The sequence below is a fragment of the Hyaena hyaena genome, unplaced genomic scaffold, assembly GCF_003009895.1.
Source record: "Hyaena hyaena isolate Hyena2069 unplaced genomic scaffold, ASM300989v1 scaffold_7, whole genome shotgun sequence".
Taxonomy (NCBI): domain Eukaryota; kingdom Metazoa; phylum Chordata; class Mammalia; order Carnivora; family Hyaenidae; genus Hyaena; species Hyaena hyaena.
The window spans coordinates 5,638,442-5,655,658 of NW_024080639.1; the positions used below are offsets into that span (position 1 = coordinate 5,638,442).

The 17,217-nt window shown below is 54.0% G+C and overlaps 1 protein-coding gene across 1 annotated transcript in view; it reads left to right on the forward strand.

Moving 5' to 3' along the window:
* Positions 1–16,073, forward strand: part of ZNF423 (zinc finger protein 423) — a 329,749-nt gene extending 313,676 nt beyond the window's left edge. The window contains exon 8 of the mRNA XM_039242393.1: positions 15,382–16,073. Coding sequence (XP_039098324.1) covers positions 15,382–15,411 — 30 coding nt within the window. The 3' untranslated portion in view covers positions 15,412–16,073. The remainder of the gene's footprint in view (positions 1–15,381) is intronic.
* The last annotated feature ends 1,144 nt before the right edge of the window (positions 16,074–17,217 follow it).

A 17,217-nucleotide genomic window follows, 5' to 3' on the forward strand; every position in this document is an offset into this window, starting at 1 on the left:
TTGACAGGAGGGACGGTAGAAGTTAGGGAGGACACAAGGTGCTGAAACTGTCTGGGACAGGGTTTGGCGTTCCCAGCGGGATGCAGGAGGGTGCCGTCTCCTTCCCTTCCATCAGGTGCTCCAGAATGATGGAGAAGGACCCACCAGTCTCCCGTCATGTGAAGGGGAGGAGATACACACAAGGAAAAGTTATTATCATAGTAACAGTGACCATTTTTATAGTGTGAAGGGTGAAAACGTCACAGCCCATGGCCAGGGACATGAGAGTCTTTAAACGGTGGTCTAAGTTTGAAAATGGAGATTTCCAGTAATGACAGCAGCTAACATATAAGTAGTGCTTATTAAGTATCAGACAGTGTTCTTAGCACTTTTAAGCACTAAATATTCAATTCTTGTAATGCCTCTGTTATTAAAATAAAGAAACTGAGGCACAGAGAGACTCACAAAGTCCCTAGGCCACAGAGCTGGTCAGTGCTGGAGCCAGGCCACTGGCCCCAGATACTGTCCTCTCTACCACCACACTAAATGGCTAGAGTTCTTGATTTTTTCTACAAATCAGACCTGGTAAGCCCTGGACCATAGTTCTGTGTGGCAGCAATCAGCTACCCCCTTTAGACAAAAGGATGTGCTCCCTGTGTCACAACCCTCTGGTCGCTCACCCTCTGGGCTCTGAGTCTGGGGCCTCTGCTGCAACACATCACACTCTGCAAATGTTATTCCATTGGAGCCTCAACAGCCTGGGGCCACCAGAAGTGCCCTTTACTCTTGCCATTTTGCAGACTTGATAGCTGAGGCTGGGAAAGGAGAATATGCAGGGAGAAGGGGGGCCCAGGGGGAAATGGGGGGTGTATTGCACCTGTATGGTTGGTGCGTTTGAGGAGGGGAGGCAAGTGTGGCTCAGGGACTGGTCCCCACCTGAAGCCAGACCTCAATGCACATCCAACAGCTGCATCCCTGACCCGGGACACCACCTTGGTCTCTCGCATCCCTGCTCCTGAAGGTGCCACATCAAAAATGTGTGGTCATCCATGCTTTCGAGTTGACAGTGATGGCAGAACCTCATGGTTAGTATTCATCATGTATGTATATCATTTTACATGTTGTAAAAACTTTTGCATGTGTTATCTAATTTGGAGCTCATAACAAGTCTGTGAGGTAAGTATTATTCATCCCACTGTCCTGGCAGGGAAATAGGAATTTAGAGAAGTGAAGTGACTTGCCTACAGTCACATATGTAGTAATTGACTAAAGTAGGATTTGGACTTAAAAGCCCATTGTCTTCCCACCAACCCGTCCACCCTCCTACCTACTTCTGTATTCATGCTCTCTTCTTTCTCCTACTACTCATCCATCTGCCACCCTCATCTACTCATCTATACATCCATCTGTCCATCCATTCCTCATCCACCCTTCCATTCATCTATCCATCCATCCATCCATCCACTAGCCAACCAGTCATCTTCTCTCCATCATCCAGCCAACCGTCCATCCATCCATCCCTCCACCAGTCAACTATCCATCTTCTCTCCATCCATCCATCATTTAACCATCCATCCATCCATCATTTAACCATCCATCCATCCATCCATCCATCTGTCTATTCATTCAGCCAATCAACAAGCCAGCTAGCTATACATTCATTAGTATTGAGTGCTAAGAAAGTGCCAGGAACTATACTGCTTTCATGACACCTTCCTGATATACTCTGAATTCCATGTTTACCTACTACCTGCACTTCCCTCCACCCAAATGGACTTAACACACACACACACACACACACACACACACACACACACACACACACCCCTCTGGTGAATTGAGAGGGATGGGACAGATTGGGGATACAGATGATTCTTAGTTTGCCTCATGGAAACCAGTGAGTTCTGTCTAGTAGTGGGAGGGAAAGTATAAGGCAGACCCACTTGATCATGGTGGGGCAGTGATGATGTGCCCACAGTTTGGTTGGAAACTGAGTGTAGACAAGGGCAGATGAGGCATTGCAGGCTGGACCACCATCTTTGTCGGCCCCATCAAGGGGACGAGCTCCTGAGCAGTGGGCAGCCCCTGCCATTCTGGTTAGCAGGGGTCACATCTGCCCTTTCCTTTGTGCCAGGCTGTACTTTTCCAAACGGGCAAAGGTATACACCCACGTGTTTCCACAAGAACCATGGCAATCATTAAATATAATCGGTCTCAGCTGCAGTTTTGATCGCTGGGGCATGCCTACAATTCATCACAGCAAATTAGGTCCACCTTCAGAATTGCTGGCCCTGCAGCCTGGGGGGTCTGTCAGCGAGGGCCCTGTGGGCTCCGGAAGTCATTTTGGGGGGTGATAGGCCATGTTTTCAGAGAGGGCCCTCCGAGTACCCACCAGAACAGCTCTCTATCCACAGGGGTTAATTTTCTAGAAATTTCAATGACGCAGAAAAGTTTCCTGTTTAGCAAAAATTTGGAGGAAAGTAGAAATGGACATGATCAAAGTCTTAAAATATCATTTATAAAACCTACAAGCACTAGCTTAGTTTAGGGACCTGGACATATGTGTTCTGTATAATTAGTGACCGTGTGACCTAGATTTTCCAGGACAACTTTGATTTCAAGTATTCCATCGCAGTCATTGGCTATTTGTCCTGATTTTTGGCTTGTGAAATATGGCTATATCTAGAGCTGGGTTTTCCCATCAAGTTTAAAATTTTTTAACATTTATTTATTTTTGAGAAACAGAGACAAGGCATAAGTGAGGGAGGGGGAAAGAGAGAGGGAGACACAGAATCTGAAGCAGGCTCCAGGCTCTGAGCTGTCAGCACAGAGCCCGAGGCAGGGCTCGAGCTCACGAACCGTGAGCCCATGACCTGAGCTGAAGTTGGAGACTTAACCAACTGAGCCACCCAGGCGCCTGTCTCATCAAATTTTAATGAATAAAAATTATAAGCTGTAAAGGCCTGGAAAGATTTTGGAAAAATTGAAGGGAACAATGCTCTCCTACTTTTTTTTTTTTTCCCAACATGGCAAAATATTTCATGCCGATAGATATGCCTCACGCTGACATTCCTATCTCCCCAGCCAGGGAAGCAGGGAAAACGTGGGCACTTCCGTCCAGCAAGGTTCGAAAGCTGTCAAAGCCCCTGTCCTATTGACCAGGTTTCTGGGTAGCCATTTCTGCCACAGGCCTCATCCCTTGTGCTTGGGGGAAAGGCCCCCAAGGCCCCCTGAGGTCCTGTGTTCTTCCATGGCCTGGCCCTGGACACAGGGCCACTGACAATAGCCTAGACTCAGTCACCACAGGGGAAGAGAAGTTCTGGCGTCCAATGCCGGCCAGTGCTTGGCAGGTGACGTGCCCCCTGGATGCTACTGCAACTCTCCCCCACCCCCCAGCCATCCAGCCGAGCCCTCCACAGGCTACTACAGTCTGCAACCTCCAGCTTCCCCCCCCGGAGCCCGAGGTACGAGGGCAACAGCTCAGGAACGGCCCTGGGCTCCTTGGCTGTGTGTGTGTGTGTCGAATGGGACCTCTCTCCTCCCCACCTGCTCACCTAGCCTGTAGGTAGTAAAAGCAGTTGTTGTTTTCTTTAATTGTGGTAAAATACACATAACGTACAATTTACGACCTTGACCATTTCAGAGTCAACACTTTGGGGGCACTGAGTCCATTCGCTTTCTTGTGCAGCCATCTCCACCATCCAGGAAACTTCTCTGCAGCGCTGAAAGTCGCTCCCCACTGAACACTTACCTCCACCCCCTCCCCCTCAGCTCCTGGAAACCACGAGTCTCCTTTCTGTCTCTGTGGATTTGACTACTCCAGGAACCTCGCAGAAGTGGAATTACACAGTATTAGTGCTCCTGTGACTGCCTGCACTTAGCATAATGTCTTCAAAGGATCCCTCCGCTTTTAAGAAAAAAGCGTCACATGCCCTGGGCAAGGCGGGGCAGGGGATGCGGAGGAGTGGGCAGCACTGCTTCTTCTGGTCTCCCTGACCCTGTCAGTGGAGGCTGTGCTCTGCCACCGTTGCTTGCTGGCTGTCATGTCAGAAACGCTCGCTGAGTTTTTAGCAAGTGCAGGCTCTGAGCCGACGTGGGGAAACGGCAGAGAACTGAGATGGGGTCCTTGCCTACCGCCTCGGCCTGGTGGAGGCATTACCTTGGCAGGGAGAAAGGCAGGTCTGCAGGCCTGAGGAAGGTGCCGGAAGGACGGCCCCTCGTTGAGTGGGCGGAAGGCCTTTGTGAGGAGGGTCCTGAGAAACGGGGAGCAGGCTGGGCAGCAGGAATGGTCACTAGAGGCTGGGAAGGCGCTGACCCACCTGGGGGGCTGGAAGGAGGTCTGGGGGCCCCCAGCAGGGCTGTCAGGACGGCGGCCCGGGGTCCTGGTTTCTAGGTGTGTTTGGAACCCACTGGGAGGTTAAGCAGGGAGTTCTCCATCCCTGCCCCTTGTGGAGAGATTGAAGCTTTGCCTCTCATGGGCACTTGCTTTACTTTCTCGGTTTCCATTGCCAGGAAGAGGGAGCCCTGGAGGGGACCTGGGTCATCAGCAGGTGGGGCTTCCAGAGGGTCCTAGTGGTGGTGTGAGTGTGGACAGGCTAGTTGCCCACTGAGGGGAGACGAAATGCCAAGTGTGATGACCCTTCAACCCCTTTGTGGCGCGTTCTCAGTGTAATGTCTATGTGTGTGTGCCTGTGAGTGTGTGTGCACACTTGTGTGCTGGGGATTGTGGAGTGTATGTGCATGTGTGTGTATATGTGTGCATGAAGTATATATAGGAGTCTGTGTATGTGGATGTAGTTGTGGGGTATCCGTGGGTGTGTATATGTGCCTGTGCATGTGATTGTGGGATATCTGTGAGTGAGTCTGCACATGGGATATTCATGAATGTGTGCATGTGTGTAATTGTGAATTTTCCACGAGTGCGTGTATATACGTGTGCAAGTCATTGTGGGGTATCTGTGAGCATGTGCATGGGATAGCTATGAGTGTGTGTATGTGTGTGCATGTGATTGTGGGGTGTCTGTGAGTGTGAGTGCATGCGTGTGACTGTGGGGGGTTCTGTGCAGTGAGTGTGTGTGTCTGTTTGGAGGTGGGTGTGGGAAGTAGGAGGAGCTCTGTGTACCATGTTGCCCTCACAAGCACCCCAAGGGGCAGTCACCCCACAATGCCTGAGACACAGTCGGTGGGTGATGGGTGGGAGGATCCCTAAGTTCTTTAGGAGAAAGGAAGGTACAAGGGGATGATTTTCTAGACTCTTCAGTGGATGGATAGGACCCACTTGGTCTGACCTCTCCATGTGGTTGAGTGGGGGCTCCCTGGTCCCTCTGTCTGAGATGGCCATTTCTGAGCTCCTATGTAGCTAGGGGGAAGGTGACCTCCCTGCTTTGCTGGCACCTGGCACGCCAGGAACATTCAGCTGCATAGGGGGACACACCCAGAGGCAGCGGTATCCAGGACATGCTGGAACTTCTGGCTTCCACCCAACTTCGTCTTCTCCTCTCCTTCCTCTTCTTCAGAATGTAACGATGTGAGGACCCCCACCCCTGTTCCCTGGGATGAGGATCCTAAACGGCGGTCCCTCTGATGTCACTGCCCCTGCCTCCACCCCTGTCCTGGGCATCAGGACATCAGCCCAGTCGGTGTGCTAGATGTTTGGGGCATCCTGAGGTCCTCACGGAACAGGAGAGGCCTCAAGCTAGCAGCCTGTGGGCAGGTTCAACCTGCAAACGTTTTTTGATTGGCCTGCATAGTGCTTTAAACATCGAGATGTTATACATATATTTTAAATGTATTTTTCAGTTTTCATTATAAAACTAGACTGAGGGTGCATGGGGGGCTCAGTCTATTAAGCATCCCTCTCTTGGTTTCAGCTGAGGTCATGAACTCACAGCTTGTGAGTTCGAGCCCCACGTTGGGCTCTGCACAGACAGCTTGGAACCTGCTTGGGATTCTCTCTCTCCCTCTCTCTCTGCCCCCTCCCTCACCCGTGCTCTCTCTGTCTCTCGAAATAAATGAATAAACTTAAAAACGAACTAGCCTGGATCTGAGGAGGACTACCCCTTTCCAAGAAGCCGTGAGCTCTCGGGATGACACAGTCCCTGCCCTACCTCACTGCCTTGCACCTGGCCTGGGCCACGCTCGCTTGCAGGGTGGACTGGACAGCACTGGGCGCCGGAGCTGGAGGCCTGTGTCCAGGCCCCGCTGCACCCGGTCGGAGGAGCCCTGCTCCCCACAGCTGGGTCTGCTGGATCTCAGCTGCTCTTTTTCAGTACATCTACGTCTGCTGGGAGTTTGGTGCCCGCACTGATAGGACGCCTCTGTCTCCCCAAAGTGTTCTATGTGTGCTCTTTGATCCACAGATGCATTTTGAGGTGGGGAGAAAATCCCGCTCTGGCCTTGGGAACCTCTCCACCCAGTGCCATTCTAATGGCGTTTCAGGGACTCTGGGTGATCTCTCCTCAGGCTCCGAGGTGGTGTGCACACCTGATTCCTGCCCTGTCCCATCAGGCTGCAATCATATCTTTTAGGAGTCTGACTCATCAGGTTCCTTGAAGGCATATTTTATTTTATTTTTTTATTTTGAGAGCGTGTGTAGGAAAAGGGTGGTGGGGTGGCAGAGAGAGAAGCCCAAGAAGGTTCTACGCTGTCAGCACAGAGCCTGATGCAGGGCTCCATCTCTCAAACTCTGAGATCATGACCTGAGCCAAGATCAAGAGTCAGACACTTAGCTGACCGAGTCACCCAGGCGTCCCTGAAGGCATGTTTTAATTCGTATTTGAGATGACCTGCACCCCAGAGGCCTGGTTCTAAGCAGTTACTTGGCTGATGTGGTTGGAATAGACTTCCAGGTGACACGGGAGGTTGACAGGCCGGTGCAGTGTTCCCACCAGGAAGGAGCCAAGGTCCAGAGACGGATTTATGGTCACTTAGCATGGCACTGCCAGGACCCTTGATTCTCACTCCTTAGTCCCAAGTGTGCTAAGGACCCCAACCCGAAGGGGCCCAGCCTCAGGGGACCCCTCCTCCCTTTGGAGACATAGCAACACTGGCGGCAGCCAAATTAATGCAGGACTCCAGGCCAGGTGGCTTCTGTCGTAAGATGGGGAACATCTCTAAGCACCCCTGATGTGACAGCGGCCACAGAGCTCCCGCTTCTTCACGCAGCCATGACCTGCAGTCACCCGGTTGCCGGCCGCAACGCCGTGCGCGCAGAAAGCACTGTGTTCTGAAGTGTGCTTCCCCCGGCTCTCCGGTCCCTCCAGACGGGGACATTATTAGTGTCCCTGTTTTGTTGGGTGACTCCAAATGGGAGCCTGTTTACGGCCCGGGCTCCTAATAGAAGGCTGCCATTTCCCTCCTTATCATCTATCCTCTGGTGGGTTTTATTTCCAAAGCACAGCAGTACAGAACCTGCCCCTTTGGGAGTTCACTGGGCTTTTCTTTCTTTTTTTTTTTTTCACAACAACTTTTTCTCTCCATTTTCACTGGAGGGAAGATGTTGTCCCACTTCATGGAAGGGCTGTTGGCTAGGCCACCTGCCGGGCTCTTTTGTGTCCTGGGTGCTACAGGGCACTGGCGAGAGGGGCACTGGAGAGGACCACCCGCCTCCTCCCCCCCGGGGCTCCGGAAGCCCAATGGCCACACCTCCAACAAAAGCAATCAGGTGACTTTTAGGGCCCTGAATCTGCTCCTGTTCTTGGTTCTGCAAGAAAGCGGCAAATCCCCCTCAAAGCCAACCGCGCTGCTCCCTCAGAGCTGGAATCTCCCTGCAGGCCAGGAGTTCCGGATGAATTGAGGCTCTCACCCGAGAGACAGACTTCCCCGGCTAAGCGGGTGCGACGCTCACTTCCTGCTGCTCCAGAGTGGCAGACGACAGCCTGTCTGGCTGTCTGGGAGACAGGACTGGGAAAGCCTCGCGCACCCCCGAGCACGGGGGTGCTTGCTTTTGCCTCAGAGGACATTCCAGGGCTTTGTCCCAGGCCAGTAGGTCCCTAGCCTCACCCAGGACCCTGACGCCAAGGAGGAGTGTCACTTTGTATGGCAAACCTTGCCCCGCTGTCTGGGTAAATGCCGGCTCCCTGGGTGGGGGCCACTGGGAGGGGGACGCGGGGTGCACGCACGTCATAGCCTGCCCCCCCCCCCCCGGGGGACGCGGCTGCATCACCGGGCAGGCATTTAGAGGGAACCTTGGCCATCACTCACTCCTAATTTTAATGACGCGCATTAGCTAAATTGTGTTCTGAGTATTCATTCAGTGCTGTTTATGGCGTGCTCTCGAGTGCGCTTACCGTTTGTCAGAAGTGCAAACTAGCGAACATACGAGCCTTTAAGACAGGCCATCTGTTCGTCTTAGACCTTTGGATGATTGTCAAACGCTTCTAAAAATAAGTGCTCACTAGCAGAGAGGGGCTGCCCAGGTGATGCACAGCAGAGAGGAAGCAGGGCTGCCTGCGTCTGCACCCTCCCCAAAGGGAAAGGTATAACTCAAGTGCTGGGGGGGAGGGGGAACCCGGGAAGGGAGCAGAGGGAGGCTGGGAGCACGAAGGCCCCGCTGGTACCCCTTTTCAGCTGGAGGTGTGAGCTTCTCCGTGTTCCATCCCTTTCATGTAACTCCACAGCTCAAATACCTTCAATGGCTCCCCATGGCCCAGATTTAAGGGCGAGCTGCCTCGTCTCGCATCACGGAGCCTCATCAATAAGGCCCCCACCTTCCTTTCCAGGCTTGTCTCCATGGCACATGCCCTATGCTTCTGCCAAGCTGAATTATTCATTGTTCCCTCAGCATATGCTGTGCTTTCCACATTTCACAAGCAGAACGGCACCGTGGGTAAGAGCGTGCTCTACACACAGACTGCATGGGTGCAGATCTGGCACGGCCATCATCAGCTGCAGGACCTCGATGCTCTGTTTCTGTGCCTCAGTTTTCTCATCTGTAAAATAGGGATAATAGTTGTATTTAACTTCCAGCATTGTTGTGAGGTTTAAATGAGTGAATATAACCAAGGGTTGAGAATAGTGCCTGGCACACAGTGAGCAGATGATAAGTGTTAGCTGTGATCATTATCAGTTTTATTGGAACCTCTGTACCACTCTCAGGGGGATCATTCTCCTTGGGAAGCTGTGCTCATGTGCACATGTGCATGTACGTACACACACACACACACACACACACACACACACACAGTGCAAACCCTAATCAGGCTGTCCTCAAATGGGCAGCTGGAAGGCCAGTTTCTTCCTCAAACACCTGCCAGTCAGAAGCCTTCTCTCCCTAGTCTGTTTTTGCAAAATCTAACCCCGTCATTTGGCCATGAGCTTGTGAATGGCCAGGATGCACCTTATCCTCTCTCTATCTTATGCCCACTACATGGCACAGGGCCAGGCTCTGTGTTTGTTAAATGAGCAAACATCAGAACCTCACTTAGCTGGAACATGGTTGCAATGTTAGCCTGAAGCGTCTACCTTTTCCCCTGGAAACAGAGGGAACATCTTCCCATGGTTAAGGCAGGTTTTTGGACCAGCCTCATGAGAGCCACCATGGCTGCCACCTGCCTGGGAGTGGCCTAGCAATGGGTAGTGGGGAGAAGGGGCACCGCCACAGCCTCTTTCCCAACCTAGAATCAGAGGGAGGGGATGTGGGATCAAGGCAAAGCCAGGTGGGTTCTGCAGGTGAGGGAGGTGGGAAGCTCTGGGTGTTAGGGGGCTAAGTGTTCCTACACCCATGATCTGCTACAGGGATGTGAGGGCCAAGCCCTGGGACCAGTCCTTCTCTGGTAGCCCTTGAGAGTGAGGGTCTGTCTGTCTGGCTCCCCCACCCCCACAGAACTGTGAGCTCGTCAAGAGAGAGGGCCGGAGCTTCAACTCGGTGTGCCAGTGCCCAGCTGGGGTCTGGACACGTGGGGAGTCCGTGGACAGCTGTGGAAGAAATGAGTAAATGACTGGGTGAATGAATGGATGAGTGCATACCTCCCTCCCCCGCAGAGTCTTCCTGAGCCTCTCCTCCTCCCCCTATAGCCCACTCTGCCCCCAAGGGGAGGGAGAGCAATGAGTTGTGGGTACTGAGGCTATAGCCAGGGGGCTTATGGGGAGGAGACAGTACCCTTAGCAGACTCCTGCTGCTGCCGAGACAGGAGCATCCCCCACTCTGACATCTCCGGCGCCCTTGGAGGAGGAACTGGGAGAGGCACAGTTGTTCAGGTCCTCACACTCCAGGTGGCCCACACTGCAAGCTCTGAAACCTTTGGTGCCAAGGGGGTACAAGGATCCAAGGAGGGAACACACAGCCCTTCCTTCCCAGAGCTCCCTGTCTGCTCAGGAAGACTCTCATGCATGCCATTTATGGAGCACTTTCTCTTGGCCAGGCCCGGGAGGAGTGCGTGCACATTAATTTCCAGAGTCCTCAGGACCGCCTGGGAAGAGGGCTCTGTTATTACTGCTCCTCCACCTAGCCCAAGGGTCAAGGACCTTGCTCAAGGCTGCATGGCTATCAAGTGCAGTGTCAGAATTCAAACCCAGGACTCAGCCTGTGTCAGCCCCCTAAGGCTTACTGCCTGCCTTGTGATCACCCAGGGCAGTGGTGACCAAGAACAGGGCACTTGCTAAGGGCCAGGAGTGGTACCAGGACTTTACATTTTGTCCTCAAAGTAGGTGGAGCAGAGGAATTGCAGCTAATAATGCAGTCCAGAGGGACCCGTGCAGAGGAGCCCTCTCCAGCCTGTGTGTGCACCTTGGGGTGTGCAGAGAAGTCCCTTGTTGCTTCACAGGCACTATTGTTCAGGCCAGCAGGTAGCCAGTGCCTTTGGTCTGCCCTGCTGGACACTGTTGGGGGTGGGTACCATAAGTAGACCAAGCAGGGTCCCAGATAAAGGCACAGAAAGTAGAGCCAAGACCTCGAGAAGAAACCCCTGCTACAGACTAGGGAGGGACACACTGCGTCCGTGTGTGTGTGTGTGTGTGTGTGTGTGTATGAGTGTGATTGCTGGGAGGCACAGTGTGGGCCAGAGACGCCTCCTGGTTTTGGGGAGACTGGATCGGGACCTCTGACCGGCACACATTCAGCTGTGTGTCAGTGCTTTGGGAAGGAAGGTCCAGCAACAGGCTCTGTGCTCCTAGCAGGCTCCACTGTGCCCAGCACACACCCTGGCTTGGGCTCTACATCGGGATCATTTGGCTGCCGAATGCCCAGCAACTAGCAGGGTGGCTGTCACCCAGCAGATTCAGTGAAGGTTTGTTGAAAGAATGAATGAACGAATGGCCATGTAAATGAAGGCAAAGTGTAACAAGGGGTTCCTTGGCCTGAGTGTTCTGCTGACAACTTGCAGAGAGCGAGGCCTCCGCAGGACCCCAGACACCGCGGCGACAGCACCTTACGGCCCGCCACCCCCTCACCCATCAGGACCTTAAGTGCCTGGGGCAGGTGGCCCAGTGTGCCAGGCACAGGCACCCAAAACAGATCCGAGCAGAAGCCTCTCTCCTTGAGAGCCGTGTGCACTCTGCTGAGTGAATGCATCTCAGCCGCCAACCAGTGCCCCTGTCCCCTCTCTCCCTCTCTGTGCCCTCCCCCGTTTTATTTTTCTCACCTGCTTCTCGGCCCACACCTGTGTCTCCCTGGCAGGCAGAGAGGCCCTTGTGGATGCCAGGCCTCCCCTCTGGACGCCTTCCAGTCCTTCCTGGCTCCCACCCCCACCCCACCCCCAGCCTTTATGGTGCTGGGAAGTGTTTATCTGCAGGGTTGGTAGTATCTTTAAAAAACGATTTTCTTCCTTCTCTGAAGGGGCTAAATATAGCACAGGCATAAATAGAGAAATAGACATTAAGCCAAATGCCCTTGTGAGAGCCATGCCGGGTGGAAGGGGCTCTTTAGGATGGCTTGATGAAGTCCCCCACACCTCGAGCCACAGCAGCTAGCCACGGGGAAGGAGCTGCTGGTTTTCGGTTTATTCACCTGTGCCGATCAGTGGTGACTCTGCCAGGAGCCGCTCAGCGCACAGGTGTGGTGGGTGATTGGTGAGTCCTGGTGACGGGCCCCCACCACCCCCTCTGCCCTTCCAGAGACTGTGCCCTCAGGCTGTGAAGGGGCCCATGCCCTCCCCGGCCAAGCACCTGGCCTCCTCAGCACCTCCACCACACACACCCTTATTGGGTGGCATGAACCGTTCTCCCTTGCTGAGCTGCCATCTGCACCATTAATCCCGCACAAACGTTTGGGTGTCTGTGTGTCTTGAACACCCCCCTCCCCCGAGCAAGCTCCTTGAGATGGGTAGGCCCAGCTGGAGTCTTCCCCTACCCTGCACTGTGCCCGGCCTAGAGCAGAGCATCCAGCAGGTACTTAATAACGCAGTGCCGCGTGAATTCTGGTGCCCAGCCCCCTTGGGGCATCATTTTTCAACATTTCCATCTGCTATGACATCCTGGGCTTTTGTTCTTACAGAACTTCGGAGAAGGAAGTTTTACCCTTCTGTCTCAGAACTCTTCTTTGAGGAAGTTCTTTCTTGAGTCTAACCAAAGAACTACCTGCTACTGCTACTTAAGAGAAAAGGCCCACTGTGGTTTTCATCTGACAAGTGGCATTTATTCTCTTATTTTCCTGACCAGTGGTCCTAAGCGTAGGCTCCTGCCTCCTGGATTTCCGTGCCAGCAGCCAGGACCACATGTGTTATACTGGCCCTGTTCTCGCCCTGTTCTTGCTTCCTGGCAAAAGGCTGATTCATTATCTAGAGATCTCTGGACACGCCCCTCTCCCCATAGTGGGGGGTGGTCCTTGAGGATTTCGTAGAGATCAACCGTCATGTCTGGTTTTCTGCCGCTTAGGGAACAAAGTCCACATTCAGGGGCCTTCAGGGTCTAAATGCTTCCCGTCCCCCTTGTGGCCTCTGTGCTGGGATCGTCCCACTGGTGCCTGCACTTCCCAGGCTTATTCTAGCCTCCACACCTTCATGCAGTGCTGTGTCTTCCACTCAGAATGCCCTCTCCCCTTCCCACGTATCATCATCCTACCCATACACTTAGCTGTTTATTTATCCTTCCATTGATTCATTAAAAAATATTTACTTAGTGTCTACTTTGTGCCAGGGACCATAATTTGAGGACAGAGAAAGATCCTCCTAACCCCCCTCCCCCTCTTCCTCCCCATCCCCCATAAATAAAGAAGGACGTGGCCACACCCAGGTAGCCTGGGAACGTGGCACTGTTAATTGACTGGCTGTTGGCAGGGTGGCAGAGTGAGACCCCCAGTCGTTCCTGGGCAGCTGTGCCTGCCATGTCACCACTGGGCACTGCGCGCCCAGCCCTGGGCCAAGCACTGTGGGGCTGAGAGAGGAGGTGATGCCTTCCTGTCTGCAGCTCAGCAGAGGAGGCTAGGCCTGCACTTGGGAAGCACACAGATACGTGGGAGGTGGTTCGGAAGTGCCTGGAGGGGCTCCAGGGAGGGATGGCAAGTGATCGGGTGACCTCAAGCATGGTTTGGTTGGGAGGAGAGAGAGGAGGTAAGAAGTGAATCAGCAGAGGCTTGGAAGCCAGGAGGATGCTTTGCTGTAGGGTGGGTTTGGCTCCCTGCAGGACTGGCTGCCTGTCCGTGCACAAGTGCAGGGAGAGGTGCCTGGGCTGGAGGGTGGGTGTTCCCATGGAAACCGCCGCATCCCATCTGTGGCCTCAGACAACCTGCCTTGTGCCTCTGGGTCCGTGGCACCCCCACCGAGGTGCCAGGCCACGCTGGCAGAGTCTGTTCTCATGCCCGGTGTGGACTGTGGATGATCTGTGGACTGGGATGCCCGTGAGTTGTGGGGTGCTGGGAAGCCTGCCTTCCCGCCCAGGGCCCTGGCTTTCCTGGATTCCAGTTGCCTGGATCAACCCTGCCTGATTCCAAGCTGGATGACCTTGAACCAGTAATAAAGCCTCTCTGAGGCTCCTACGTCCTACCTTGTAAGGCTATTGTGAGGATTGAAAGAAACGGACCTCTAACAGCACAGAGCACGTGTGCTTGCCAAGCTCCAGCCATGTGGCCTGTACCCAGGAGCCCAAGGAAAGGGGACAGCAGTGGTTGGCGCTCTGTGCTGCGGGCATCAGCAGGCATCTGCTGCGTGCGGACAGGGCACTGCCCCTCCCTGGCGGTGAGCTTGCCGCAGGGGTTGGTGACATCATCACCAAGGCAGCAGCAGAGCCGATTGTGGGAAGGGGCTGCCACGGGGACTCAGGGCCAGTGAGCGGGAGGGGGGGGGGGTTGGCTCCAGACCCCCCGGCAAAGCTTGCGGGCATCCGACATCCTCTGGTGGCCCTCAACGGTCAGACCCGGAGCCCTGGAGAGAGACACAGCACCGCGTCTGACCTCTGGTGGTCATCGACAGAGCTGCAGGCCGGGGGCTCCCAGCCCCAGAGGAGTCAAAAGCGCCGGCCGGGGTGCCCAGCTATTGGGGAGACAGGGTCACCTCTGAGACCTTGCTCCTCATGACTGGAAGTCCAGCGCAGCCCCCCAGGCACGGGCTCCTCTGCCCTGGGTGTATATTGCGTCCTTTCTCCAGGTCGCATGAGGTTGGACACTACCTGAGGCTTTGATGAGATGTGTCTGGATTTAAAACGGGGACCACAATGAAAAGAAAATCACTCTCAGAGGCCAAATCCCACCCCCGGCCCCAGGCCAGTGGCTCCTCTGAAAACATCAACACCGCTGGCCTGCTCGGGCTGGCATCCGGGAAGAAATGCCACGGGCTATGGTGAGAGGGAAGCGTTTGGCCAGAGGGTCCCACCTGGACCCCGGACGCCCAGGCGCTCCCGGGCAAACCGCACGCTCTCCTGGCCGCAGCGCCGGCACGTGACCCGGCTGGCGGGCCGCGCCTCCAGGGCCCTCCCGCTGGGTGACCTGGCCTCGCCGCCGCCGCCCACTGCCTCGGCACGTCTGTGCCACTCGGGTGATTCTTGGCCGGAGAGCCGCGTGGCACATCTGCTGCTCCCTCCGCGAGGCTCGGAGCAGCTCCCGGGAAGGACCGACGGGGGGCGGGGGGGTTCTGGGGAGAGCCTGCGGGCGACCGGATAGTACGTGCTCCTCGTCAGAGCCCCCGGGAGCCGGAGAGGTGAGCAAGGGAGGCGTTCGTTCCTGCCGCCCCCTCCCGGCGCGTCCCCTCGCCCTCCGGATAGCCAGCCCCGGTGGTTAAGACCTGAACGGTCTTTAAAAAAACAATTTATAGAGAGCCCAGGTTGGCAGCAACAGGAGCTCATCCCCGAGCCCCCCGATCAACGTGGCGTCTTGGCAGCCGTGTCCCCTGAGCACTTTTTTCCTTGTTGCATTTTGTTTTGTAATAATCGAGACGCTTTTCTGTGGCTCCCGGCGTCAATGCACCGAGTGGGAGGGGACGGGCCTGCTCTCCATTCTTCTACCCTCATGCGTGTCTCCTTTCTTCGCCTTTGCAGAACCACACGATGAGCCAGCACGCACAGTGAGGGACCGCTCGACAGGACGCCTCTCCGCAGAAGGCTTGCCGGAGACGCCGTGGGGAGGGCCATTTGAACATTACATCCAATCAAAGTGTCATTTGCAACCCAGATGTAAAACTCTAATGATTTGGCCATGAGGCGCTGCTATTATAAGCAGCTGGAAATGAATATTAATGGCAGAGATTAAAAGTATTCCATGCTCAGTATTTTTTATTGTCCTGCTACAGCTAGTGTGCTTTTAGAGTTTCCGCCGAAAACTACATTTCTAGAGTTAGAGAAACCCGCTTTTTGAGGCTATTGTCCTTTGTTCCTTCATGTATTATATTGATAGTTTTTAAAAAAGGATTAGTGTGATTTTTTTTCCTTTGCTTCTTTTTTTTCTTTCTTGTTTTTCTTTCCTCCCCCCCCCCCCTTCGGTTAACTACTTTTTAATTGCAATTCTAGGTAATTGTGCATCGTGATGTGATTGCTTGGCTATTGTCTGAATATTTCCTTTTAATTTTTTAATTAAAGACTAATGCTTTGATTGGATTTGCCAGTTCACCGGACAGTGATTAAAACTATGTAATGAATATAATCGGTTTCAGTGCAACTGGATGGTCTGCTTTTAAATGTGACTTAATCTGACTGCAGTAACTAGTACAGTTCAATAAAGGGAATCCATGCGATTAGCATCTGCTGCCTGGTTCTCTCCTCCCCAGCTCGGGGCTCTGGGGGGAGGGGGTGCTGTCGTCACCCATAGAGTGTGTCCCTAAGAGAGTCCCCATGGGATTGCTTGTGCCTGTGGGGACCTGCGCACAATAGACCCAGCTTCCCTCGGGAAGGAGGACACACAGTAACCTGACACCTGCAGTCTGGATCAGGTGGCAGTGGTCACAGAAGTCAGAGCAGAAAGAATCCTTAAAGATGAAATACTCTGATCTTTCCATTTGTGGACAGAGGATGCTCGGGCTTAGTAAGTGGACTTATCCATGACAGGTCCTTGTTTCTCCCCCTGGGGACGGCTCTCCCACATGCTAGAAGCAGGTGGTCAAGCGGTTAATCCTTTCCTCTCCAGGACTATCAGGTAGGACTTGGATTCTAGTTGTGGCCGAGGCATGAAGAAAGATGTGACAGGAGCAGGGGGCAACTCCCCATCCCCATGAGATACAGGGCTGGGGGCTGCAGAGCAGAGCCAGGGGGGAGCAGCAGGTTCCCAGTCACAGAGATCGGTGAGACAGGGAAGCGCTGAGACCCGTGCTGGGGCCAGGACTCTAGTGGGGCAAGCGAGCTGCCTACAGTACAAAACCTCAGTGGGGTGCCCCCTGCACTTGCAAACCCCAAGAAGGGGTGTTTCCTGACACTTTGCACCCTGGTTGCCTTGGTTTCTTCACCGCCCCCTGGCCCTGCTGGCGCCCCAGGGTCCCCTTCCCCCCCCCGCCCCCGCACCCAGCAACCTCAGTCCCCAACATGGTTGTCCTCCCACACCTCTGCCATGCTGGTGCCTGGCTGACTTGCCAATCAGAGGCCAGGGCTTCAGAACCTGCCCGGGGAAGCCCTTCCTTGTTAACTTTTCACAAGGGGCAAGAAAATTGGTTATTACCCTCTGCAGAGCGGAAATGAAACAGGCAGACAGATTGCACCTAATTACAATGTAATACTAAGTCACGGGCATGGAATTTGTAGCAATTATACCCAGCATCTTGTGACTCCCATATCGAGGGGCTTCTGGTGACCTGTAAGAGTTCTCCTTTAAAAAGCCTCCCCATGTAAGGTTCTCTCTCACATGGGTGGGGGATTTAGTTTTACAAAACTCACATCACACCTGCAAAT